General features: G+C 46.9%; 1 protein-coding gene and 1 long non-coding RNA gene across 2 annotated transcripts in view; one reads left to right on the top strand and one right to left on the bottom strand.

Annotated features, from left to right (window-relative positions):
- Nucleotides 1-27,024, bottom strand: part of ZRANB3 (zinc finger RANBP2-type containing 3) — a 254,297-nt gene that overhangs the window by 63,356 nt on the left and 163,917 nt on the right. Inside the window, exons 9-13 of the mRNA XM_073647276.1 lie at nucleotides 23,040-23,159; nucleotides 20,747-20,866; nucleotides 19,458-19,637; nucleotides 14,548-14,697; nucleotides 3,515-3,998 (exon numbers count right to left, since the gene is read on the bottom strand). Coding sequence (XP_073503377.1) covers nucleotides 3,515-3,998; nucleotides 14,548-14,697; nucleotides 19,458-19,637; nucleotides 20,747-20,866; nucleotides 23,040-23,159 — 1,054 coding nt within the window. The remainder of the gene's footprint in view (nucleotides 1-3,514; nucleotides 3,999-14,547; nucleotides 14,698-19,457; nucleotides 19,638-20,746; nucleotides 20,867-23,039; nucleotides 23,160-27,024) is intronic.
- LOC141161838 (uncharacterized) lies at nucleotides 467-1,246 on the top strand. Its single transcript, XR_012250697.1, has 2 exons — nucleotides 467-584; nucleotides 808-1,246. It is a non-coding gene; the product is annotated as an uncharacterized lncRNA (long non-coding RNA).

Raw genomic sequence — 27,024 nt, 5'->3', positions numbered from 1 at the left:
AAATCTAAGTGCTGGAATATAATTATCCCCTCGGTATCTCTGATTCTTAATTAACCCGAGTTCTCCGGAGACTAATGCGCTGTCCAGAATGCCGAAGTCCGCGAGTTCCGCGCCAATATCGCGTCGGGGATCCAAAAATAAGCAAATTACAACCTGTTCCTTTTTTTTTGCAAATTAAGGAAGGTATCTCCAGACTCCGGAGTTCTAGAACAATGCAAACTTTAGCAGAATGCAGGAAAGTTTGCGGCACGGTCCCGGGCACGCGGCGGATAGTTAGAATGAAATGCAAACGCAGCATCATTAGTCTGTGAAAGAACTAAAAATCTATAATTTCATTGCCCTTTTGATCATAAATCTCCAGACGGGGAAAGAAAACAGCAGGGCGATGAATGTTAGGCTTATTTGCTGCCATGGAAACGGGACCTCCGCTCCTGCCCATTGAATTCGTGTCCCGCTGACATTAATCAGAAATGTCCATTTGTGCCAAGCTTAATGCCATGCCATAGCAGATCTCAACATACGTTCTTGACAGAAATTGGCACCTTTCACTTTCCGAGGAGACACATTCACAGATTGATGCTCAGGTAGGATTTTTGTCCTCTGTGCAGACGTCTGAAATATGCATAACCTCGTTTGCCTCCTCAAGATTCAGCTTCTTAAAGGTGAATTTGCCATTGAGCTTATTATTGCATTTATAATGCTGCTATTATATAAGGGAACGGATGATTATTCTCCTATAACAGCTGCTTAAAGGGATATTCCCACAATCGTCTTTCAGCATCTTTCCTATTTCCTCTCACTGTGCAGCCGCAGAGAAAAGGAGTTTGGATCAGTGCTCAAAGAAGCGAGGTGCTGACGAAGATCTCCAAGCGCTCAACAACCCCCGTCACAGAGGAAACTAAATGTACAAAATAATAGAAGAGATGATTATGGAAGAAGAAAGGAGGAGCACAACGGAGGCGGTAGAGGAGGAGCACAACGGAGGCGGTAGAGGAGGAGCACAACGGAGGCGGTAGAGGAGGAGCACAACGGAGGCGGTAGAGGAGGAGCACAAAGGAGGCGGTAGAGGAGGAGCACAACGGAGGCGGTAGAGGAGGAGCACAACGGAGGCGGTAGAGGAGGAGCACAACGGAGGCGGAAGAAAGAGGAGGAGGAGCACAACGGAGGCGGAAGAAAGAGGAGGAGGAGCACAACGGAGGCGGAAGAAAGAGGAGGAGGAGGAGCACAACGGAGGCGGAAGAAAGAGGAGGAGGAGGAGCACAACGGAGGCGGAAGAAAGAGGAGGAGGAGGAGCACAACGGAGGCGGAAGAAAGAGGAGGAGGAGGAGGAGCACAAAGGAGGCGGAAGAAAGAGGAGGAGGAGGAGGAGCACAAGGGAGGCGGGAGAAGGAGGAGCACAAGGGAGGCGGGAGAAGGAGGACCACAACGGAGGCAGAAGAAAGAGGAGGAGGAGCACAAGGGAGGCGGGAGAAGGAGGAGCACAAGGGAGGCGGGAGAAGGAGGAGCACAAGGGAGGCGGGAGAAGGAGGAGCACAAGGGAGGCGGGAGGAGGAGGAGCACAAGGGAGGCGGGAGGAGGAGGAGCACAAGGGAGGCGGGAGGAGGAGGAGCACAAGGGAGGCGGGAGGAGGAGGAGCACAAGGGAGGCGGGAGGAGGAGGAGCACAAGGGAGGCGGGAGAAGGAGGAGCACAAGGGAGGCGGGAGAAGGAGGAGCACAAGGGAGGCGGGAGGAGGAGGAGCACAAGGGAGGCGGGAGAAGGAGGAGCACAAGGGAGGCGGGAGAAGGAGGAGCACAAGGGAGGCGGGAGGAGGAGGAGCACAAGGGAGGCGGGAGGAGGAGCACAAGGGAGGCGGGAGGAGGAGGAGCACAAGGGAGGCGGGAGGAGGAGGAGCACAAGGGAGGCGGGAGAAGGAGGAGCACAAGGGAGGCGGGAGAAGGAGGAGCACAAGGGAGGCGGGAGAAGGAGGAGCACAAGGGAGGGGGGAGAAGGAGGAGCACAAGGGAGGCGGGAGAAGGAGGAGCACAAGGGAGGCGGGAGAAGGAGGAGCACAAGGGAGGCGGGAGAAGGAGGAGCACAAGGGAGGCGGGAGAAGGAGGAGCACAAGGGAGGCGGGAGAAGGAGGAGCACAAGGGAGGCGGGAGAAGGAGGAGCACAAGGGAGGCGGGAGAAGGAGGAGCACAAGGGAGGCGGGAGAAGGAGGAGCACAAGGGAGGCGGGAGAAGGAGGAGCACAAGGGAGGCGGGAGAAGGAGGAGCACAAGGGAGGCGGGAGAAGGAGGAGCACAAGGGAGGCGGGAGAAGGAGGAGCACAAGGGAGGCGGGAGAAGGAGGAGCACAAGGGAGGCGGAAGAAGGAGGAGCACAAGGGAGGCGGAAGGAGCAGGAGCACAATGGAGGCGGAAGAAGGAGGAGGAGCACAAAGAAGGCAGAAGAAGTAGGAGGAGGAAAAAAAATATAGAAAAAGGAGGAAGGAAGAAAGAAAAAGAAAAATGAAAAAAATGAAAAAGGTATAAGTTAGGAAAAAGGAGAAAGAAGGAAGAAGGAAAAAATGAAGAGGATGAAGGAAAAATTAAAAAGTAAAAAGGAAGTAAGAAACTAGGAAGAAAGAAAACAGGAAGAGAAAGCAGGAAGAGGAAGAAGGAAGAAAAAAGCAAAAGAAGGAAAGAGAAAAGATAAAAGGAAAAAGAATGAAGAAAAAGGACAAGGAAAGAGGATGAAAAAATAAGAAAGAAGAAGGAAGAAAAGGGGAAAAGGAAGAAAGAAGCAGAAAGAGGAAGAAGAAAGAATCAAAAAGAGGAAGAAGGAAAAAAAGGAGGAAGAGAGAAAGAAAGAGAAAGAAAGCAAGAGGAAGAAGAAAAAAGGAAAAAGAATGAAGAAGTGAAAAAGAGGAAGGAAAAGGATGAAGGAAAGGAGGAAGAAAGGAAGGAAGAAAAACGGAAAATGGAAGGAAGATACAATGAAGAAAGAAGAAGGAAGCAGGTAGAGAAAGAAGGACAAAGAAGAAAGGAAGAATCAAGAAAGAAAGAGGAAGAAGAGGATGGGAGAAGGTAATGAAAAAATAAGATATAGAAATAAATATTAATAGTATTAATAAAATTAAAAGTTATCTAAAATATAATAAAACATAAAATATAAAAGGGCCTCAATGATCTTTTTAAATCATTACATCAAAAAAATTACTCTAACAAATAATAATAATAAAAAAATATTGCAGACCCAACAAACGCGAATGCTAAGCGACAAACACTGATAAGAAAATGTATTTTTGAGTAACACTATATAATGACATAAAAAAAATCAGAAACTCTACAGTGGATTGAACTCTACTTTTAGGATACACAGCACCAAATCTCCAGCAAATGAATAGAGTGTAATTACAAATTCTGTCTGCCTTCTGCCACCATTGGGGGGCGCTTATGAGCTTACTGTATACTGATTTTGTAAAAATGGTGACAGAAGGTGGACAACCGCGCTATCACTATAAGGACTTTTCGTTTCTTAATCTTACACCTACCTTTTCTGTTCCTAGGACTTTCACATATCTCACAATACGGCAGTAAGGAGTTATTGGTGTATGTACAGGCCGGGCAGTTCCACTGCTTCTGCGAGAGGGCAGGTCTTGGAGGGGTATGTAAAGCCCCTTCAGAAAGTCCCCGCGTCTTAGGTGAAGAAAACAAGGAATTAGGTTTGCCACTCCAAGACTTTCTCTTTCCACAGTTGACACTTTTAGGGGTGGATTTGGGGGTCTGGCTGCCCGATGGTCGGAAACGCTTAGCTTGATGTTCAAACTCTTCGTCGGGAAAGAGGGCGTCAACATCAACCACTTCACTGTCATCTGATGGAGCTTTGGTGGCAAACACTTCTTCTACAGCTTTGTCATCCATCTCCCCAGCGACTTCTTCACCTTCTTCTTCTCCAGAAATTTTCTTGCGTTTTTTCTCGACTTCCGGCCTGGGTGAGAAGAAAGAGCGGATGTCGTGCTGCTTCTCTTTTTCGAACTGAGAAGAGATAGAATGAACATGTAAAAGAATTTCATTCACTTTAATAGAGCTGAACTGCAATACCTCACACAACCAGGTGTGGCGCTATGTCTAGACATGTTTGTTTTTTTTAAATGAGCAGTACTTCCTAGGGGTCAAAAATAACATGTTCAGGTTTAGCTGTGACTTGGTGACCACAAGCCTTCATAATGGCCGACTATGGCAGCTGGACTGGAAACTGAATTTCTGATGCATACGACCAAAGTTAGGAATAAAATTGACCAAAAAATGAATATTGGGGCATCTGACCATTTAGGACGCAGCTTTGAAGAGTGCTTCTGATAAAAGGTAAAATAGTGTCATGACAAACGCTTTGATCAGTGTAAGTGCGGTCACTAAAAACCCCACACAGCGGACCGTCGAGAGGAAGCGGCATGGTGTACGGGCCTGGAAGAAGTACCAGTCTGAACACCACTCTGCTCAAATCTACGCTACGGTCCTCAGCCGAGACCTCCTGCAGCGATTGGTGGAGATCTCAGGACTATACTTATAATCCGCATTACTGTCATATAGACTGTACTTATATACCGCTTACTGCTATATACAGTGCCATGAAAAAGTATTCACATCACGTGAACTTTTCTAAATATTTTCATGTTACACCCACACTCGCTCAGTGAGATTGGATGGAGACATCTGTGATCAGCAATTTTCACGTCTTGTCACAGATTGTCACTGGGATTTGGGTCTGGGCTGTGACTGGGCCGTTCACACACATGAATATGCCTTGATCTAAACCCTCCATTGTAACTCTGGCAGGATGTTTAGAGTCGGGGTCCTTCTGGAAGATGAACCTACACCCCAGTCCCAAGTCTTTTGTAGTCTCGAACAGGTTTTCCTCGAGGATTGCCCTGTATTTAGCTCCATCCATCCTCCAATCACCTCAGACCAGCTTCCTTGCCCCTGCTGATGAAAATCCTCCCCACAGCATGATGAAGCCACCACTATGTGGGATGGTGGGGATGGTGTTTTCAGAGTGGTGTGCAGTGTTCGTTTTTTGCCACACATGGCGCTTTGCATTTAGCCCAAAAAGTTCTCCTTTGGTCTCACCTGACTAGAGCAGCTTCTTCCACATACTCGCTGTTTGCCCCTACATGAATTTTTGCAAAGGGGACTCACCTGGTTTTGTCTCCCACTCCTGTGAAAAAATACTGACCAAATACTGATAGTGGGGCCGTGGCCTAATAGCTGTCCTGTGGGCAGATTCTCCCACCCGAGCTGTGGATCTCTGCAGCTCCTCCAGAGTGACCCTGGGCCTCTTGGCTGCTTCTCTAATTAGGGTTCTCCTTGCTTGGGATGTCAGGTTAGATGGGCGGCCATGTCTTGGTAGGTTTGCTGTTGGTGCCATACTCATTCCATTTTTGGATCATGGATTGATCACTGCTCCGTGAGATGTTCAGAGCTTGGGCTATCTTTTGTGACCTATCTGGTATGTTCCTTAGTTTTCATCATACTGTTTGATCCCTAATGTTCTCAAACCTCTGAGGTCTTCACAGAACAGCTGTAGTTATACGGAGAAGAAATTACATCCAGGTGGACCCAATGTACTAATTATGTGACTCCTGGAGATGATTGGTCACAAAAGATTTTACTTAGGGGTATCAGACTACAGGGGGCTGAATACAAATGCACCTCACAATTTTCAGATTTATATTTTTAAAATAATTAGAAACAGTGTATAGCACATAAAATCCCCCCCAAAAAACATTTAAGCTTGAGGGTGTAACGTGAAAAACTATGGAAAAGTTCACGCAGTATAAATAATTTTTCAAGGCATTGTATATACTGCATTACTGCCATATAGGCTATACCTGTAAAACTGATTTACTTTGCGCACAAATTGACCAATTTGTGTGTGCCCCTTGCACCTGTTCACACTTGCTTCATTCTATTAGAAGCTGTGGGTTAGATTTCTTTTTTGTTGCATACATTTGGCGGCGGTGACTGCCTCCTTCTCCGTAGACGGCGGTGGTCGCACAGGCAGCTGTCATTCCCCAGCAGAGAGCCGCCGTCTCGAGCAATGCAAAGTTAATAACAGTTTGTGATGACCTTTGCAGAGTTAATTTCTCAGGATGGTGCACAATAGTTTTGCAATTAACATATACACAATAAACTGAAAATAGAATGTATTTATTACAGATCCAGGGCCCCCAGATGTGCGGGGGAGGGGGCCGCAGTAATTTATAAAAGTTGCTAGGATGCCTTCGCTCCTCGCAGTAACCACTTGTTATTAATAAGGGAGAAGGAGCGCTTTCTCCAGAGTTCTCATTCGGAGCAGTCACCGATCAGTGTCATCGTGCCTCAGATCAGACGGAGATTCACTTGCACATAGTAATTAAACCTCCGCGGCTCCTGATCGAACTGTCTAAAATCCAAAAATCCCTGGTAAATACAACAAAAGCTCAATGGCACCTCCACAACTCTGCAAAGTCATGTAAGTAAGTAAGGGGCGCAGAGCTGATCTGGAAGTATCTCACTATACTATCCACAGAAGTAGATCACGTAGTGATCCGATAGTGAGCTGTGTGATCCAACCAAAGATCAGTCCTGTCACCCGCCCCAACATGGCCGCCATCCTATATCTGCCTGCAAACATATAATTTATGGGAGCGCTGCCTTTTAGGGGGTATGTGCTTGGTGATGTTTTGGCCGAGGATCCTGAGGCTTGTACCCAGGATGGTGTTTTGTGTTATTGCCATTTATTTTTAAATGATATTTATTATTGCTACTTTATGTTTGACTTTTTATCTATCTAATATCTATCCATCTTCTATGCATTCACCACATTATCTATTTTATATCTATTTCTCTCCTTGCATGCATCTCATCCATTTGTCATATATCTAGTTCATATCTAAAGACTATATGAATGGAGGCAGCACACATATAGAGTGAAAAAATTAATGTTATTTAATAGCCTACGTACTGTAGCAACGTTTAGGTCCAGTATTGTGGACCTTTCTCAAGGTCTAAAACTTTTACAATGAATTATGCTTATCTCAAACATATAGTAAAAAAAAAAAAAAAGTTACGGCTTTCGAATTGCAGATAAAAAAAAAAAAAAAGTTACAAAAATAAACAAAAAGCGTTCCCGAACGTTACACGCCGCGTCATTACAGGGTTAATACGGTCCCATCACCAGCCGATCCGCTGTTCTGAGCTGAACTCTGTCCTTTTCCCGTCGCCTGCTTTATTTGCCGCTAGATAAGCAGTTTTCCATCTTTATGTTCCCGCAGCGGTAGATTTACACGCCGGCACATACGGACGGCTTCATAGCATGTATCTGCAGCGGCGGATGATCTGCCATAACACTTGGCACCAGCAGCTGCTGCGTTTGTTCTTTTAGCCCGTTAACATCACCCGGGATATAATATGTCGCTTGCTTTTTCTTAATTACCAGTGAGCCGGCTATTAAAGAGCACGGCAGGGGGGCGCCAGGGGCGTTTGCTGGCTTAGCTCTTTTTCTCGCTTCCTCTCTTTACTGTGCTTTCTGCTATGGGTCTTGGCTACAGGACCATGGACAGCAAATCACACTCAACAGTGCCAGGCAGCGCCTGCAGAGGACGGCAGGGCCGAGGGGACGCCGCCACCGCCAGAGGTTTCCAGACTTGTCATGCGCCCCCACTGGAGAGATACTGTCAGTGCTGCACGGTGCTGAGTCTTCTCTCTTGGCCGGGGATGTGCTCTTTAAATATTGCGCTCGCCGGTACAGAAATAGCCAGCTGATATAATTGGGTCTTGTAGAGAGCCTTTCACACCCGGCGTAGCCCGGGGCACGTCAGCTGAGCCACTAATGAGCGCCAGCTATCATACAATGCCCTGCTAACACTGGGGGGTCAGCCACCGATGCAAGGACTGAGCGGAGAGGTAGGGACGGGAAAGAGCTGCAAGTGCGGCGGCAGCAGCGTGCTCTTTATCCCCACAGATAAGCAGATGCTCATCTTACGTTGCAATATCCAGAATAAAAAATGATGCAGTGAGATAGGGAAGGGGGGCAGGTATAAAATGCTCCCTTGCATCTGTTCCCAGTATTTAAGAAAGTGTTGGGATTTCCACAGTTTACAGCAGTTTGCATCCGTGTCTCCTCTATGGCCGCTGCTAACACGGGGAGGGATGGACTATGTAAAGGAGATATTTGGTAACCTGTGCAATCTGATGGGACATGAAAATCTGATATTTCAAGGAAACAAGCAGCAGCGCGTATGAGGGCAGCAGCGCGTATGAGGGCAGCAGCGCGTATGAGGGCAGCGGCGCGTATGAGGGCAGCGGCGCGTATGAGGGCAGCGGCGCGTATGAGGGCAGCGGAGCGTGAGAGGGCAGCGGAGCGTGAGAGGGCAGCGGAGCGTGAGAGGGCAGCGGAGCGTGAGAGGGCAGCGGAGAGTGAGAGGGCAGCGGAGAGTGAGGGCAGCGGCGCGCGAGAGGGCAGCGGCGCGCGAGAGGGCAGCGGCGCGCGAGAGGGCAGCGGCGCGTAAATGGGCAGCGGCGCGCGTGAGGGCAGAGGCGCGTAAATGGGCAGCGGCGCGCGAGAGGGCAGCGGCGCGCGAGAGGGCAGCGGAGCGCATATGGGCAGCGGCGCGCGAGAGGGCAGCGGCGCGCATATGGGCAGCGGAGCGTGAGAGGGCACGTAAATGGGCAGCCTCAGATAACTCAGTTGCACATCCCACATTTAGGAGGCCCCTAGAAGGACCGGCTGCAGTTCCCAGGACTTGATTAGTTAAAAAAAACGTGCAGAATAAAGACACTGCGACTCTGCACTTGACTAGAGCGGTGGCTCCTTCCTTCTAGATACAGTAAGTCCTGGTGCAATCCCATTATTTGCAGCGCTGGAACATCCCCTTTAGGATCCTGGAGTGATACTACATTCACATAGATAAAATGCAAAAAGCGAAACCCAGAAATCACGAGCGATGGCAGTACCCGCTCTCTGCAGTCTTACGTAAGCTCTTTCTGCCATCTCAGCACACCGGTCACATAGGAGCGCTAGATTTAGTAAGAACTTGTTCCTCTCCGTGACTCAGGAGCCCCTGCAGCGAGCGCAGCGCCGGGTCTGAGTACACATGACATAGAAGAGAAGGACGGAGGAATTTTAATTGACAGGAAAAATGAACTGCAGCAACTAGTGTCAGTCAGCTGCTGCCAAGGCGAATAAGATCATGGGGTGCGTCAGAAGTGGCATCGCTGCAGATAACGAGAACAGATCACTAGTCAGAGCGCAATGTACATATGGTGCGCAGTTCTGCTCATAGGAAACTACAGGGGTGGTGTTATTCCATGTGGAGACCACCAAGCTGACACATTGAGACTTAGAGGTCAAGTTTTGCTCCCCAGAAAAAAAAAGACATGCAAATTAGCACTTCTCCAAGAGGAAGAAAGCTAGCTATCCAGTGCTACCTATTATATAAGTCAATGTCAGCTCCTTAAAGGAAACCTGCAAGCAGAATAAGTGCAGAATAAGGCAGCGTGCAGCCGCTGCAACAACACAATTTAGGTGTGATCCGAGGTGATCGTCTTTTTATCAATATGCAACTGAGACTGCAAGTGCACGTATCGGCGCACTTACAGTCCATGATGCCTCTTCACTTTTCACCGGCGTCTGCAGCCTGATTGGCAGAGGAGACAGAGTTTCTGCTGTGTGACGTTATCTCTGCTCCCTGCTGAAGTCTCGCACGTGCGCCGCTCTTCCTTTGGCGAGCGCATGCGCAGTACAAGACTGAGGGTTTGGGTAATGAACAGTTACACTCTGCACATGCGCCCGACGGCCAGGAAAACAGCGACACGTGCAAGAATTTGGCTACGAAGAGAGGTGACGTCACGCAACAGAGACTGTCTCTGTTATCAATCAAGCAGCAGGGAACAGGAGCCATGGACTCAAGAGTGCTCTGGTACACCCCGCAGAGCACTTGCAGTCTAATTTGCATATGGATAAAAAAAAAGGCTTATTTCATCACAACAGATTGCAATGAAATAGGTTTTGTTGCAATTATTGCACACTGCCCTATAGTGCACCAACCCTGGTTCCCTGGTGAAAATATTACAGGTTCTCTTTAAAGGGCTGTTCTCATGATTGGTCTTCAGGAACACACCCGGGAGCAGAGCGTTCCTGCTGATTAACAGTGCTGACCGGCAGCGTGACAAGGCCCAAGGAGAGGCGTGGGGGAGAGGCGTGGGGGAGAGGCGTGGGGGAGAGGCGTGGGGGAGAGGGGTGGGGGAGAGGGGTGGGGGAGAGGGGGGACGGGGAACGGAGGGATGGGTGGAGGTTGGCAAGGAATGGATGGGGGTAGGATGGGAGGGATAAGTCATATACTCCCAGACCTGAATTAGCCAGTTTTCTATATGTCACAATCAGCAGACATTTGTTATTTATTCTCACATCGTGAAAGCGACACATCAAATTATTTTTCAGGAAACGGAAATGCCAAATTGGAAAGTTCCTCTTAAACCAGTTGATTTCCCGATATTCTCTGTTCAGCGATTCTGACGCTATCAGTAACTGGCGCGGCAGGACACACCGCTGGCTGCGGGATTTGCAGGTGTACTATGAAAATCTGCCATCAAATTGTCAAATCCAGATAAGTAATGGATGTCAAATTAGGATTAAGTAAATACAAAGCAAAGATGGGGGTGATGGGATAAACTATGAAGGGTCCTGACTGCGGCCTCATCTTCCAGGTGTCAAAACTGATGGGCTCTGCTACGGACTGGATAACAAGCGAACCGTCAACTATAAATAATTCTAATCAGATGCAAAACATTAAAAAAAAAAAAATTGTGCTGCATAGGAAAGCGGATCATCAGAAGTGTCTTCATCCAGCACTTACATGAGAGGAAAGAATGAATGAATCAGCGCCGAGTGCCGGGGAAGAAAAATGACCTTCAAAAACAAAGGCACTTTCCTGCGGTTGACAGAGTGAGGTCTGGCTTCAAAAAGCCCAGAACAGATGATTACGAGGGATTTCATCCTCACAATGCTGTATTTTCCACAGGCCAGAAAGCGAGTGTTGCCTCAGAAAGGCAGAGGCGCATTACACCAGAGTTCACCAAATGGCTTTGTTCAGAATTGGAAGCAGAAACAAAGCAAAAATGAGAGTTCAGCCCTTGATGTGTGCGTACAATTGTGGGCTCCTCTCTAGCGCTGGCAGACTCTAAGCCGGAAGAGGTTTGGCACGGGCCGGACAGAGGTGAGGAGCTGGAGTCTTCTGGTTAAATTCTAGATGTCCTTTCACACAAAACCTATAAGAAACATGGTCTTGCTGCGCTTAGTTTCATGCAATAAAATAAAACTGTTTTTTGCGGCAGACTAGATTCTACGGAATTCTGCCAGCACTGCAGGTGCTGGAAACTTCCTTCCTCACTTTCCAGTATGCATTGCTCCTGCCTTTGTCCAATAGTTGCATGCACTGAAATGAAGCCAGCCTCTCCATTATGTCTGTATGAAGTCTGACAGACAGAAAAGTTAAGCAAAAAAATACACCTACACCTTACTGACGAGACAAAGAACCGCCCCACTTCCTGTAGAAAAAGCGTATCATTATCTGTAAATATACCCTAACTTCCTGTAGAAAGACATCACAACTTTCTGTAGTTAAAATACTCCTTACTTCCTGTAGAGAAAGACAAAAAACAGCTCCCACTTCCTGTAGAAGTAAAGGACCACTGCCTGCTGTAGCAGGACAACGACCCATCACATGTGTGGAGACAAAGACCCGCCCCCACTTCCTATTAAGACAAAGACCCGCCCCCACTTCCTATAAAGACAAAGACCCGCCCCCACTTCCTATAAAGACAAAGACCCGCCCCCACTTCCTATAAAGACAAAGACCCGCCCCCACTTCCTATAAAGACAAAGACCCACCCCCATTTCCTGTAGAGTGACAAAGAACCACCCTACTTTCTGTAGAGAGACAAAGATCCGCCTCCACTTCCTATAAAAACATATACTCACCCCCAATTCCTGTAGAGTGACAAAGAACCACTTTACTTCCTGTAGAAATACAAAGAACTGTTAAAACACCCTCACTTCTTGTAGAAAGACCAGCCCCCTACTTCCTGTAGAAAGAAGACTACCAGTGACAACTTTCTGTAGACAAAAAGACCTGCATCCTACTTCCTTCATCCTACTTCCTTCATCCTACTTCCTGTAGACAAAAAACAACCATTTTCTGTAGAGAGACAAAGAGAAAGACATGGCCCATTTCATGTAGAGATAAGGACCCTCCCCTACTTCCTGTAAGGAGACAAAGACCTGCGCCCACTTCCTGTAGAAAGACAAAGATCCGCCCCCACTTATTGTAAAGAGACAAAGCCCAGCTCCCACTTCCTATAAAGACAAAGATCAGCCCCCACATCCTGTAGAGCTGCAAGGACCTGCCCCCAATTCCTGTAGAGCGACAAAGAACCACCCTACTCCCTGTAGAAGACAAAGACCTGTTAAAACACTCTCACTTCCTGTTGAAAGAAGACAACCAGTGACAACTTTCTGTAGAGAAAAAGACCTGCATCCTACTTCCTGTAGACAAAAACCAACCATTTCCTGTACCAGTCATATTCCCAGGTCACGATGCCCATAATGGTCACTGTTTAGTGGCAGCAGTGTAGTCAGGATCAGGGCTACCACCAGCAGAGCACTCTGTACGCTGAAGACGCGTCCTCCAGTCTGTTAAATACAGAGACAAAAGTTCAAAAAGGAGATCAGGAGAACAATCCTGATGCAAAATTGTTATACAGGAACAAGGTGGAGGTCAGGGCCCATCAGGAATTAGGATGCAAGGTGCAAGGTACGAGAACCAGAAGTGAACCACAGTCAGCAGGCCAAAAACACTTTGAGGCTATGTGCACGCATAGGGGTTTTTTTTAAGAAGGTTTTGGAGCAGAAACCAAAAATCAACTTTGCAAATCCTCCTCAAAAATTCATAACTCCTTAGAAACATAGAGGTTCAGCTCAGTTTCTTCTCCGAAAACTCTTTAAAAAGACTCTACGTGTGCACATAGCCTAATGCAGGTCGCCAGGCCTGAAGTCAACCGGTCAGTTATCCAAGTGGCGAAGAGGACAAAAGCAGCAGGATCCAACCCACTGCCATCCAACTTCTCCTTTATCCCTGTCCCAACAAGTAAAACATAGCCACAGATTGGAAACATCTCCCTCCTGGTGCCGGCCTCATAGAAGTGAAGAAGCGAGTCTACAGGGAGCGATATCAGGGAAGACATCTGCTCGTCAGACCACCACAACCGTATGAGGTCTATGGCCATCTTTTCTTTTCTAGCTGACCTCGCCTGCAAGTTATCACGTATGTACGACACCCCCCAGATGTCACTACAGCAATATCCACCTAAAAGTTGTGACAACCATTTCTTTACTAACGAGGTTGTCCCAACACTGCCTCTTTTAGTGACATCCCTGGGAAGCAAAATCCTTCTCAAGGAATCATTTGTAATAAAATAGAGTTCAATCAACTCAACCTGTACCCCAACACACCACGCTAGATCAACCCAACATGTACCCCAACACACCACGCTAGATCAACCCAACCCGTACCCCAACACACCACGCTAGATCAACCCAACCCGTACCCCAACACACCACGCTAGATCAACCCAACCCGTACCCCAACACACCACGCTAGATCAACCCAACCCGTACCCCAACACACCACGCTAGATCAACCCAACCCATACCCCAACACACCACGCTAGATCAACCCAACCCATACCCCAACACACCACGCTAGATCAACCCAACCCGTACCCCAACACACCACGCTAGATCAACCCAACCCATACCCCAACACACCACGCTAGATCAACCCAACCCGTACCCCAACACACCACGCTAGATCAACCCAACCCGTACCCCAACACACCACGCTAGATCAACCCAACCCGTACCCCAACACACCACGCTAGATCAACCCAACCCGTACCCCAACACACCACGCTAGATCAACCCAACCCATACCCCAACACACCACGCTAGATCAACCCAACCCATACCCCAACACACCACGCTAGATCAACCCAACCCGTACCCCAACACACCAAGCTAGCACCTTCCACTGTTCATTTACCTCTAAAAAAACAGAAGGGGTACGAGTTGAACGAAAGAAGGGGAAGGCTTTCTAAAAATTTATAAACTTTCTTTGCAACTGAAAATCCATCTACTGTAGTGGGAAGTTAAAGAGGGATGCGGCCGCAGGTTCACTGTGTCTGCGAGACTGCATGACTTAAAGGGGAAGCAGCATGTGGGTCATATCCAAAAGGAAATTAAAAATAAAACATACATAAGGGCATACGTTTCATTAATCTCAACACAATATAACTAAGGACAAAAAACACAGCCCGACATCCGTTTTTTCATTTCCCCAGTCTTCACACTCTTGTTAATTAGAAAAACAAGAAAAATTGTTGCCTCGAGGGGCACGATAGCATCCCCCAAAAAATTGTGCCTGCTTTACGTATCGTTGCCTTCTTAGAAAGCAAAAGTGTGAACTAAAACAGAATTTGCGTTTCTTACATGAGTGAAGAGCTGGTCTTTCATGTCATCCAGTTCTTCGCTAGGAGTCCATGATTTGGCAAAGCTCAAGAAGTCCCATTTTTCCTTGTCGTCCACTTCGGCCTGAATCTTTTCCTTCTTGCCGTTTAGCGTGCTGCCGGTGACTTTTGCCTGGAGAAAAAGAAAAAAAAAAATAAGGAATACAAGTCGTATGTCTTCCGACCAGTAGCATCCAACTCTACTTAGGGAACGGACGCCATAATGGTTGATGAGCTGCAGGTATGCTCCGATCACAAGGATACGCGGACACTCCTCACTTGCAGCAGAGCTTCTGTTTTTTGCAATAATGGGTGGGCAAAGGCAACTGCTGGACCCTTTATTCATTCTCTATGGGAAGCCGCCGCAAATAAAAGCCCGCGCTATATGACATGAGCTAACATACGAGGCCGCTGCCGAGCGATGTAAATCTGTTTGTGCATATTGACCCGTGGAAACACAACGCGCGTCGGGCAGACGGCAACGGAGTCTGGGGCATCTTGTATGACGACCAACATCCAATTAAACCCTGCGACGAAAGAAATTTACTGCAGCATTTTACTCATAGGGTGAAATTACAATGAAAATAAATGCCGCTTCGCGCACGCCAACGTGGGGCTCAGGGTTTTGGATGTTGGAGGCACTTCAGTTGCCAATGCAGATAATGAAAACTAATCTATTAAATAAAAAAGGGATGTCTTTTTGGGTTGACCATCCTTTGAGAAGGGTGAACAACAATGACAGTAATTTGTCAGCTAAAATGCCAATCAAGGTTTGACGATACATAGGCCCCGCCCCTTGGACTCCTAAGAACCAGGATTGCAGGTCTGCGTCATGTGACCTCTCTTCTATCTTCTTGAATCATATTTTTTTCCCCTTTACAGTGGGATCATCACTGTAGTGGCAGATGGACCATAATATGCAGGGCTCTGTCCTGATGTGTGGATCCCTTTAAATAATGCTTTAATAAATATAGAGTTGTTGTATGTGGTATGTACAGATTCTATTAAAGGACTATGCCCAGGATTGAAAATTAACTATAAGATAGGGGATAATTTATTGTTAGTTGGGGGTCTGACAACTGGGATACCCATCAATACTGAAAAGGGGCTACACAGAGCCCTTTCTTGAATGAAGCAGAGGTGTGCATGCTCACCCTCCCCTACCGTTCATTCTCTATGTCACTGCGGTATACAGGAGAGAGCTGTACTCTGCTTTCTCCGGCAGTCCCATAGGGGTGGAGGTTGGGAAGGCGCAATTATGCTTTACTCGAGATCTGCAAAGTACCATTCTTAGTATCCATAGCCCCATTTTCAGGATCTCTGGGGGGCCCTTTGGTCGTATTCCCAGTGATCCGATCCTATTAGAAGACCTACTGATCACTGGGGGTACGACTGATGGGTCTTGCAGTGATCCCAAGAACGGGAGCTAGATCCTGGGAACCAGGCTCTGCAAAATGGAATGGAGGGGCACGTGCACAACCTCCACTCCTATGATGCAGAGTACAAGCCAAGTGCATGGTTCTACTATAGCCAGCAGTCCCATAGACAATGAATGGAGGGGCATGTGTGACCTCCGTTCCTATGGGACCACCGAGTACAAGCCAAGTGCATCGCTCTTCTATATCCGGCAGTCCCATAGACAATTAATGGAGGGGCATGTGTGACCTCCATTCCTATGAGATCACCAAGTACAAGCCAAGGGTATCGCTCTACTATATCCAGTAGTTCCATAGACAATGAATGGAGGGGCACGTGCGTGACCTCAGCTCCTATGGGACCGTCAAGTGCAACCAAGTGCATGGCTCTACTATATCCAGCAGTCCCATACACAATGAATGGAGGGGTATGTGTGACCTCCGTTCCTATGGGACCACAGAGTACAAGCCAAGTGCATCGCTCTACTATATCCGGCAGTCCGATAGACAATGAATGGAGGAGTACGTGCGCGACCTCGGCTCCTATGGGAGTGCATCGATCTACTATATCCGGCAGTCCGATAGACAATGAATGGAGGAGCACGTGCGTAACGTCCGTTTCTATGGGAGTGCATCGATCTACTATATCCAGCAGTCCCATAGACTATGAATGGAGGGGCATGTGCACAACCTCCTTCCTAAGGGAGTGCATCGCTGTACTATATCTGTCAGTCCCATAGACTATGAATGGAGGGGCACGTGCGCGACCTCTGCTCCTATGGGAGTGCATCGATCTACTATATCCGGCAGTCCCAATGACAATGAATGGAGGAGCACGTGCGCGACCTCTGCTCCTACAGTGGTGGCCAAAAGTATTGGCACCCCTGCAATTCTGTCAGATAATACTCAGGTTCTTCCTGAAAATTATTGGCACAATTTGAAAAATCATGTGATGCTTCTCTAATTCGTGTAATTAACAGCACCTGTAACTTACCTGTGGCACCTAACAGGTGTTGGCAATAACTAAATCACACTTGCAGCCAGTTAACATGGATTAAAGTTGACTCAACCTCTGTCCTGTGTCCTTGTGTGTACCACATTGAGCATGGAGAAAAGATAGAAGACCAAAGAACTGTCTGAGGACTTGAGAAACCAAATTGTGAGGAAGCATGAGAAATCTCAAGGCTACAAGTCCATCTCCAAAGACCTGAATGTTCCTGTGTCTTCCGTGCGCAGTGTCATCAAGAAGTGTAAAGCCCATGGCACTGTGGCTAACCTCCCTAGATGTGGACGGAAAAGAAAAATTGACGAGAGATTTCAACGCAAGATTGTGCGGATGGTGGATAAAGAACCTCGACTAACATCCAAACAAGTTCAAGCTGCCCTGCAGTCCGAGGGTACAACAGTGTCAACCTGTACTATCTGTCGGCGTCTAAATGAAAAGGGACTGTATGGTAGGATACCCAGGAAGACCCCACTTCTTACCCCGAGACATAAAAAAGCCAGGCTGGAGTTTGCCAAAACTTACCTGAGAAAGCCAAAACGTTTTGGAAGAATGTTCTCTGGTCAGATGAGACAAAAGTAGAGCTTTTTGGGAAAAGCATCAACATAGAGTGTACAGGAAAAAAAAAGAGGCATTCAAAGAAAAGAACACGGTCCCTACAGTCAAACATGACGGAAGTTCCCCGATGTTTTGGGGTTGCTTTGCTGCCTCTGGCACTGGACTGCTTGACCGTGTGCATGGCATTATGAAGTCTGAAGACTACCAACAAATTTTGCAGCATAATGTAGGGCCCAGTGTGAGAAAGCTGGGTCTCCCTCAGAGGTCATTGGTCTTCCAGCAGGACAATGACCCAAAACACACTTCCAAAAGCACTATAAAATGGTTTGAGAGAAAGTACTGGAGACTTCTAAGGTGGCCAGCAATGAGTCCAGACCTGAATCCCATAGAACACCTGTGGAGAGATCTCAAAATGGCAGTTTGGAGAAGGCACCCTTCAAATATCAGGGACCTGGAGCAGTTTGCCAAAGAAGAATGGTCTACAATTCCAGCAGAGCATTGTAAGAAACTCATTGATGGTTACCGGAAGCGGTTGTTCGCAGTTATTTTGGCTAAAGGTTGTGCAACCAAGTATTAGGCTGAGGGTGCCAATACTTTTGTCCGGCCCATTTTTGGAGTTTTGTGTGAAATGATCAATGATTTGATTTTTGCTTCATTCTCTTTTGTGTTTTTTCCTTGCAAGCAAATTAAATGAATATAATAATACCAAAGAATTTGTGATTGCAATCATTTTCAGGAAGAAACTGAGTTTTATCTGACAGAATTGCAGGGGTGCCAATACTTTGGGCCACCACTGTATGGGAGTGCATCGATCTACTATATCCCGCAGTCCCATAGACAATGAATGGAGGGGCACATCCACGACCTCTGCTCCTATGGGAGTGCATTGCTATACTATATCCGGCAGTCCCATAGACAGTGAATGGAGGGGCATGTGTGACCTCTGCTCTTATGGGATCACCAAGTACAAGCCAAGTGCATCGCAATAATATATCCGGCAGTCCCATAGACAATGAATGGAGCGCCACATGTGCGACCTCCGCTCCTATGGGAGTGCATCGCTCTACTATATCCGGCAGTCCCATAGACACTGAATGGAGGGGACCTTGTGCACGCTCCTCTGCTCCAAGCATTTGCAATCCCAGAATACCTCTTTAATGAATACTTCTATTATCTAGATCTATAATATAAAAGTAAATGATAAATATATATCATATAACCACAGATATTAATAAATAAGGATAACACCTAGTGAGGTCAGAATATAATGAGCAGGAGGTTTCTTCGTTTCACCATCCTTTATTCTCGCCCTTCTTTCCGGAATAACGCAGGGCTGAGACACGCATCATACGCCGGCATTGTATGGATGTGAGCGGAGCACAGAGAACATGACGACGTGCCGCCTGTATGAGGCGCGGACCCAGTTAGCGCTGCATTCATGTCACTTCATGCGGGAATTCGAGCTGCCAAGATCAGTAATACTGAAAAAGCATATATATAATAAAATACAAAAAACACCTGACATCTGCTACAGCACTTTTTTATTTTTTTAACATGTGCAAGAATGCGACTCTCATTCTCGGGGTCCTTCCTTTTCTTCCTTCCTCTCTTGCTTGCGCCCGCTCCCCCCGCCTCACTGTCTTCTCTTTGCTGAATGACAGTGCTATCGAATTAATTGAAGCGGGCGATAGGAGCTGGAGTGGGCGTGAAACTATGAAAAGATGACATGTTGTGTGTGACTCACTCTTCATTAAATCTGAGGGCTTCTCAGCCGAGATATTATATTTTTTTATTTTTAAGATTAGTCAATCTGAGGGGAGTGAAGACGTTGCATGCCGATACATAAATAGTACTTTTCGCGGCGCTGCGGCGGTTTTCTGCGGCGGTTTTCTGCGGTGCTGCGGCACATCCCCTTACCTTCCTGTTCAGCATCCCCCACATCAGCGTGTCCAGGGTCCCTTTGGCGATCAGATAATGGATGTGCACGGAGCTGCTCTGGCCGATGCGGTGGGCTCTGTCCTCGGCTTGTTTGATGTGACCTGGATCCCAGTAAAGCTCAGCGAACACCACGTGGGTGGCCGCCGTGAACGTCAGCCCCTGGTCCGAGAAAAGAAACACAAGTGTAAAAAAAGAACGTGAAAGCAAAGGAAGATATTCGTCATCTATATCAATATGACCGACGCGATGAAGCGGAGACGAGGATGAGCAGCTGAGGTGCTGCCTACGTCTACAGGACTGCCTACGTCCAACTACAGGACTGTGGGCGACAACTGCAAACACTGCATGCAGGACCAGCTCTCCAACTATGGGACTGTGGGCAATAACTGCATACACTGCATGCAGGACCACCACCCCAACTATGGGACTGTGGGCAATAACTGCATACACTGCATGCAGGACCACCACCCCAACTATGGGACTGTGGGCAATAACTGCATACACTGCATGTAGGACCACCACCCCAACTATGGGACTGTGGGCAATAACTGCATACACTGCACGCAGGACCACCACCCCAACTATGGGACTGTGGGCAATAACTGCATACACTGCATATAGGACGACCACCCCAACTATGGGACTGTGGGCAATAACTGCATACACTGCATGCAGGACCACCACCCCAACTACAGAACTGTGGGCGATAACAGCATACACTGCATGCAGGACCACCGCTCCAACTACGGGACTATGGGCGATAACTGCATACAGTGCATACAGTGCATGCAGGACCAGCTCTCCAATTACAGGACTGTGGGCGATAACTGCATACAGGACCACCACTCTACTTACGGGACTACGGGCGATAACTGCACACACTGCATGCAGGACCACCGCTCCAACTACGGGACTATGGGCGATAACTGCATACAGTGCATGCGGGACCACCGCTCCAACTACAGGACTGTGGGCGATAACTGGATAACTGCATACAGTGCATATAGGACCACCGCCCCAACTACAGGACTGTGGGCGATAACTGAGTATAATACATGCACGTCACCCGTCTCTCCAATCTATTGGGCATTTCAGAGCCTCGTTTTTGGGATCAGTGAGGGTCCCAATGCTCGGCCCTCCAGTGATCAGTAGGTTATCACTTATACTTTGGGTCTTTTAACATTTTTAACTTTTTTTTTGGTCTAAAAGAACAAAATGTTCAGCAAAACTGAATTGTGAAGAAAGAATTATAATCATTTGCTTCTCACCTGTCCGGCGGCTTGGATGCTGAGAATAGCCACACGGGTATCCGGGTCATTCTGGAACTGATGCACCAGGTGAATTCTCTCTGCAGATGGCACGCTCCCGTCAATGCGGATGTACCGGGCCTGAAAGCAGATTGTGAGCGAACAACGTTTATTTAGTAGCAGGTCTTCTCACGTCTGAGAGGACCACATCTGGCGGGTCACAGAGCGCGGCCAAAGGCGCTGATCGCTCTGTCAGACGAATATCTACAATATTTAGTTTATGTAACATTGCACTTCTGCTGCAGAGGCAAAATCAGCAGCCAAACCATTAGATCGACGGGACCATGCGGTGGTCACTGGATCACTGTGAGAACCGCGTCCAAGATCCCCGGATAACAAGGGAAAGCTTCAATCGGCTACTCAAGAGAGTACACCAGAAGGAGAGCCGTCACCACCTCAGCTAGCCCAAAAAAAAAAAAAAGAGTACACCCCCTCTATGATGTCCAACGGGAGGGACATATGGGCAATGGCTTACTGGTAAGAAAATCCCTTACGACCTGATTCACATTTCTCCTCTACATTTAGTGTCAGTCCGGGGAAAACCTCGGACTCGGCATAAGCAAAAAGCATTTCATTTTCGCAGATAGCAAAGTAAAAAAGTTCCAATATGCAGCAAACCAATAAATAAATATATATATATATATATGGATATAAGGATTATTTATTAATATTATATACTCAAACAACCAGTTTAAGTCTTCTGCTTCCCTCGGAGGGGTAGAACTGAAGTATTTTTTGATGTCTGGTTCAGGTTAGGAACACGGCGGACCACGTCGATCATTGACTACCATTTTAAATTAAAAAAATAAAATATAAAAATATACAATTATACGTATTTATTTATTTTTTGAAATTTAAAATGGAAGTCAATGATCGACGTGGTCCGCCGTGTTCCTACCCTGAACCAGACATCAGAAAATACTTGTGATCTACACCTCTGAGGGAAGCAGAAGACTTAAAGCGGTTGTTTGGGTATATAATAATAATGAGTAATCCTTAAAAAGGGTCATCGATGTCAGATCGGTGGGGGTCCGACACCTGGCAACCCCACTAATCAGCTGTGACTACCTCAGCAAATGTAAAACTTGAAAGGCGTTGCACTGCACAGATCCATCCAATGTGCAGTGGACGCTGCCGGGAGATAACTGCTGATTAGTGGAGGTCCCGGATGTCGGACGCCCACCTATATGATACTAATGACGGATCATAGGGATAGGTTATCAATAACGTGCCCGAACAAGCCCTTTAAGGCCAATTTATACGGTATGATTTGAAGTCATTGATGAGCCCAGATCTATCGGCACATGATGGTTGTATACATGATCTATCGGCACATGATGGTTCACATGTCCTGACGTGAATTAATGGGGATCATCAGGTAGTTCTGTCCCCACATCAGTTGTCTAAAGGGGGCGATGTGCTGCCACAGCCAGAATAAACCATCCTATCTGCCAACCAACAAGAGTCCTGCTCGTACGTCAGGTCACCTCCATGGCGTATGGACAGCGGCTGCTAAATCCAACTCCACAATATTTTCTATCTGGTAATGGAAATTACTGGAAATATTATTTTTTTATAACTTGATATTTGTCTAATTAGTTATATAAATGATGGCACAAGATGAGTGAAATGGTCAAATAATGAAGGCGTGCACAGGGACAGAATAAGAGCGTTACAGTAAATGATCGCGCCGCTTTCTACAGTACCCGGCGCCGTACACAGATTTTTTGCAGAGGCAACAGATCGATACCTATAATGAGGTTAAACACAAAGGAAGTTCCAGATTGAAGATGCGTTCAGAAGAAATGGCGAGGTCCTGCCACGCGGAGCTTACATTTTAAGGTGGTTATTAATTAAACTGTCACTAGCGCTTTATTGACTGTCGTTCTCTGACACCGCGCATCGTCGAGCCATTAATGGGCTGAAATCACCTCCAATTAAGACTTCACCATCTCCCCTGGGGCGCTTGCTCACAGTTTTTCTTAGTAAATATGAACATAAGAAAAGCTGCCTTGCATAATTAAAGAGCCCCTACGTACGCTCAAGGCCGCCATCTTGCTCGCTGGGGATGCATCAGTGACAATACATGGTCAGCTCACCTGGTCTGGGCTATAGATGGCGGTATAAAGGGACGGTCACCAGCACCGAAGAGGGAACCTCCAACCATATGTGCATTTATGTGGACCTTGTATCCGGCCCGGCCCAGGCCGAGCCTCGGGTCCCCACGTCCCCACGCTGCGGAGGCTTCGCTTACCTTGCTCTCTATAGCGGCCTCTGTGCAGGCCTGGAGCATCGAGAGGTGGTGCCCGAACACCAAGAACTTCAGCTTCTCATTTTCCAACATCATTTTAATGTAATCTTTCACGGCTCCAGCCTGAAAAACACAATAATCTATCATCCTGACACTGCAAATTGAGACTGAGAGAAAGAGACTGGAAGAAACTCATTCAAGACTACAAGTCATTGCGGGTAGTTAGGAAATGCAGAATCCGAAACATCTAATAGTGATGGCGGCAATCACGTCCGAGAGCAGCAATCTATAGAGCAGCTGTCCAGACACCAACACATCCAGTCACATATAGAATAGATCAGGAGCCTCTGTATGTCCTGTATTAAACTCCAGAGCTGCACTCACTATTCTGCTGGTGCAGTCACTGTGTACATACATTACATTACTGATCCTGAGTTACATCCTGTATTATACTTCAGAGCTGCACTCACTATTCTGCTGGTGCAGTCACTGTGTACATACATTACATTACTGATCCTGAGTTACATCCTGTATTATACTCCAGAGCTGCACTCACTATTCTGCTGGTGCAGTCACTGTGTACATACATTACATTACAGATCCTGTACTGATCCTGAGTTACATCCTGTATTATACTCCAGAGCTGCACTCACTATTCTGCTGGTGCAGTCACTGTGTACATACATTACATTACTGATCCGGAGTTACATCCTGTATTATACTCCAGAGCTGCACTCACTATTCTGCTGCTGCAGTCACTGTGTACATACATAACATTACTGATCCTGAGTTACATCCTGTATTATACTCCAGAGCTGCACTCACTATTCTGCTGGTGGAGTCACTGTGTACATACATTACATTACTGATCCTGAGTTACCTCCTGTATTATACTCCAGAGCTGCACTCACTATTCTGCTGGTGGAGTGACTGTGTACATACATTACATTACTGATCCTGAGTTACCTCCTGTATTATACTCCAGAGCTGCACTCACTATTCTGCTGGTGGAGTCACTGTGTACATACATTACTGATCCTGAGTTACCTCCTGTATTATACTCCAGAGCTGCACTCACTATTCTGCTGGTGCAGTCACTGCGTACATACATTACATTACTGATCCTGAGTTACATCCTGTATTATACCCCAGAGCTGCACTCACTGTTCTGCTGGTGTCACTGTGTACATACATTACATTACTGATCCTGAGGTACCTCCTGTATTATACTCCAGAGCTGCACTCACTATTCTGCTGGTGCAGTCACTGCGTACATACATAACTGATCCTGAGTTATATCCTGTATTATACTCCAGAGCTGCACTCACTATTCTGCTGGTGCAGTCACTGCGTACATACATTACATTACTGATCCGGAGCTACCTCCTGTATCATACCCCAGAACTGCACTCACTATTCTGCTGGTGCAGTCACTGTGTACACAGTAACTAAGCATCACTACAGGATCAGTAATGTAATGTATGTACACAGTGACTGCACCAGCAGAATAGTGAGTGCAGCTCTGGAGTATAATACAGGATGTAACTCAGGATCAGTAATGTAATGTATGTACACAGTGACTGCACCAGCAGAATAGTGAGTGCGGCTCTGGAGTATAATACAGGATGTAACTCAGGATCAGTAATGTAATGTATGCACACAGTGACTGCACCAGCAGAATAGTGAGTGCAGCTCTGAAGTATAATACAGGATGTAACTCCGTATCAGTACAGGATCAGTAATGTAATGTATGTACACAGTGACTGCACCAGCAGAATAGTGAGTGCATCTCTGGAGTATAATACAGGATGTAACTCAGGATCAGTAATGTAATGTATGCACACAGTGACTGCACCAGCAGAATAGTGAGTGCAGCTCTGGAGTATAATACAGGATGTAACTCAGGATCAGTAATGTAATGTATGTACACAGTGACTGCACCAGCAGAATAGTGAGTGCAGCTGTGGAGGATAATACAGGATGTAACTCAGGATCATACTTTGTGTGGAGAATATATATTTATTACCATTCTTGTTCTGGACTGCATCCACCTCTCAGTGTATGGCTCGTACATGAATGCACCAGATTTACTCCTTATACCTCATCAGTTTTCTTCTTCTGCACTGTTGCTGGATAGTGGAGTAACTAAGGCTGAATGCACACTGCGTTTGGGCACTTTTATTATGCAGGGTCTGTGTTGATGCATTTGCTCCATTTTCACCAGTGATCACTGTCCTGACACCATCAATACTCGGTCCTTGGTGTGACTGGAGCGCTTCTCTACTTGTAAGGACATTCATAGAGATAAACAGTGCGAGGCAGTAATGCTGCAGAAGAGAAGAGGTCGGGGCAGGTGCTGTCATTCTAAAGCATAGAACTGAATGGAATAAATTCCGGGGTCTATACGTCCTCGTATCAGCCGGAGTAATACAGGTATCAATGGTGTCATGGATTTTAATTAGTAATGAATAATTTACTGCTTACCACTGTAACCCACGCAGCCCCCGAGACGGCTCCAGCTCTAAATTGACGGGATAAGCTATTAACACGCATTAACCCTTTTTGAGCCCAGTGGTCTATACATATGCACAGCTGTGCACCGGATACTGTGCGAGCCCCCTGGCAGTCTCAAGAAGGAGATGAACGAATGCACTAATAAAATATTCAGTATAATGCGCTCATTAAACCGCGCGCCTGAAATATACCGGAGCCTCGGCGGCCCCCGTCCCTTCTCTGACTCCGCCACCCCCTGAAGAGAATGTACCAATGTGCCACAAAAAATACACAAAAATGTAAAGGGGGAAACATTAATTATTCACGGCCACAAGACGAGCATTTGATGTGATCAAATAAACGTTTAGGGAGATTTTTGGATTGAACTCGGCGGTCGCGTTGGGGGGGGGATTGTGGGCGCCGGGGAGGAGACGCGAAAACCTCATGTTTAGGTAACGCTCTCATTTACATAACTTTACAGGAATAATTTCCGGGAAGCTTTAATGCGGTAACGCGGTGTGGAAGTTTTCACTTTTTGCTCTAAGAAAGTGGAGATTTCTGAAATTAAATCCAAATTATTATTTTTTGGGGTTTTTTTATTTTTAGGGATCTGTATCCTTTCCTGATACAAAGTCCTTATCCAACCACAAACACTGATCAGTCAAAACATCGAAACCAGCGTCCTAATACTGTGCAGGTGCCCTCATTCTGCCCCAATGATCTGATGGGACCTGTAGTATCTGACGTTAAGACGTTAGTAGCATTTCTCTCTGTCCGGTATGTTATGCAGCGCAGCCGCCATGGATCGCACCCGCTATTCCAGCACGTCCCATAGATGATACATCAGACTGGGATATGGGGAACTGGAGACAAGTCACCTCCATGATCTCTCTGTTATGATTCTCGGACCATTCCTGACCGGCCATTATCTGCTGGAAGAGGCACACCCAATAGAGAATCCCGCAGCCATAAACGAGGTAGAAGGTCAGTACAGTGTTAGGTAGGTGGTACATGTCCACATGATGCCTGGACACAAAGTTACCAACAGAACATCGCCCTATCCCTCTGCTTCCTCCATCTCATCTGCTTCCCATACAGCATCCTGCAGTTATCTCTTCTCCAGCTAAGTGACACACTGGCCGTCCACATGATGGATAACGTCATTCATCAAACCAGGCGTCTTCTTCAATCGCTCCTTGGTCCAGTTCTGATGCTCATGTGCCATTATAGGCTCTTTTCTATCATAGCTACGATGCTCTGCATATCACCACACCTTGCCATCATAGCTATGATGATCGGCATGTCCTCACACCTTTCTATCAAAGCTGCGATGACTTGTGTTCTGACACCTATCAAAGCTGAGATGCTCTGTGTTGACTCCTTTCTATCATAGCTGCGATGCTCTGTGTGTCCTGACACCTTTCTATCAAAGCTGAGATGCTCTGTGTGACATGACATCTTTCTATCATAGCTGCGATGCTCTGCTTATCCTGAC

This window comes from Phyllobates terribilis, unplaced genomic scaffold (genome assembly GCF_046119375.1).
Source record: "Phyllobates terribilis strain yellow unplaced genomic scaffold, ASM4611937v1 Scaffold_9__5_contigs__length_417890890, whole genome shotgun sequence".
Lineage (NCBI taxonomy): Eukaryota > Metazoa > Chordata > Amphibia > Anura > Dendrobatidae > Phyllobates > Phyllobates terribilis.
The sequence above is the reverse complement of the archived record's forward strand: the minus strand, read 5'-3'. Positions and strand labels throughout refer to the sequence as shown.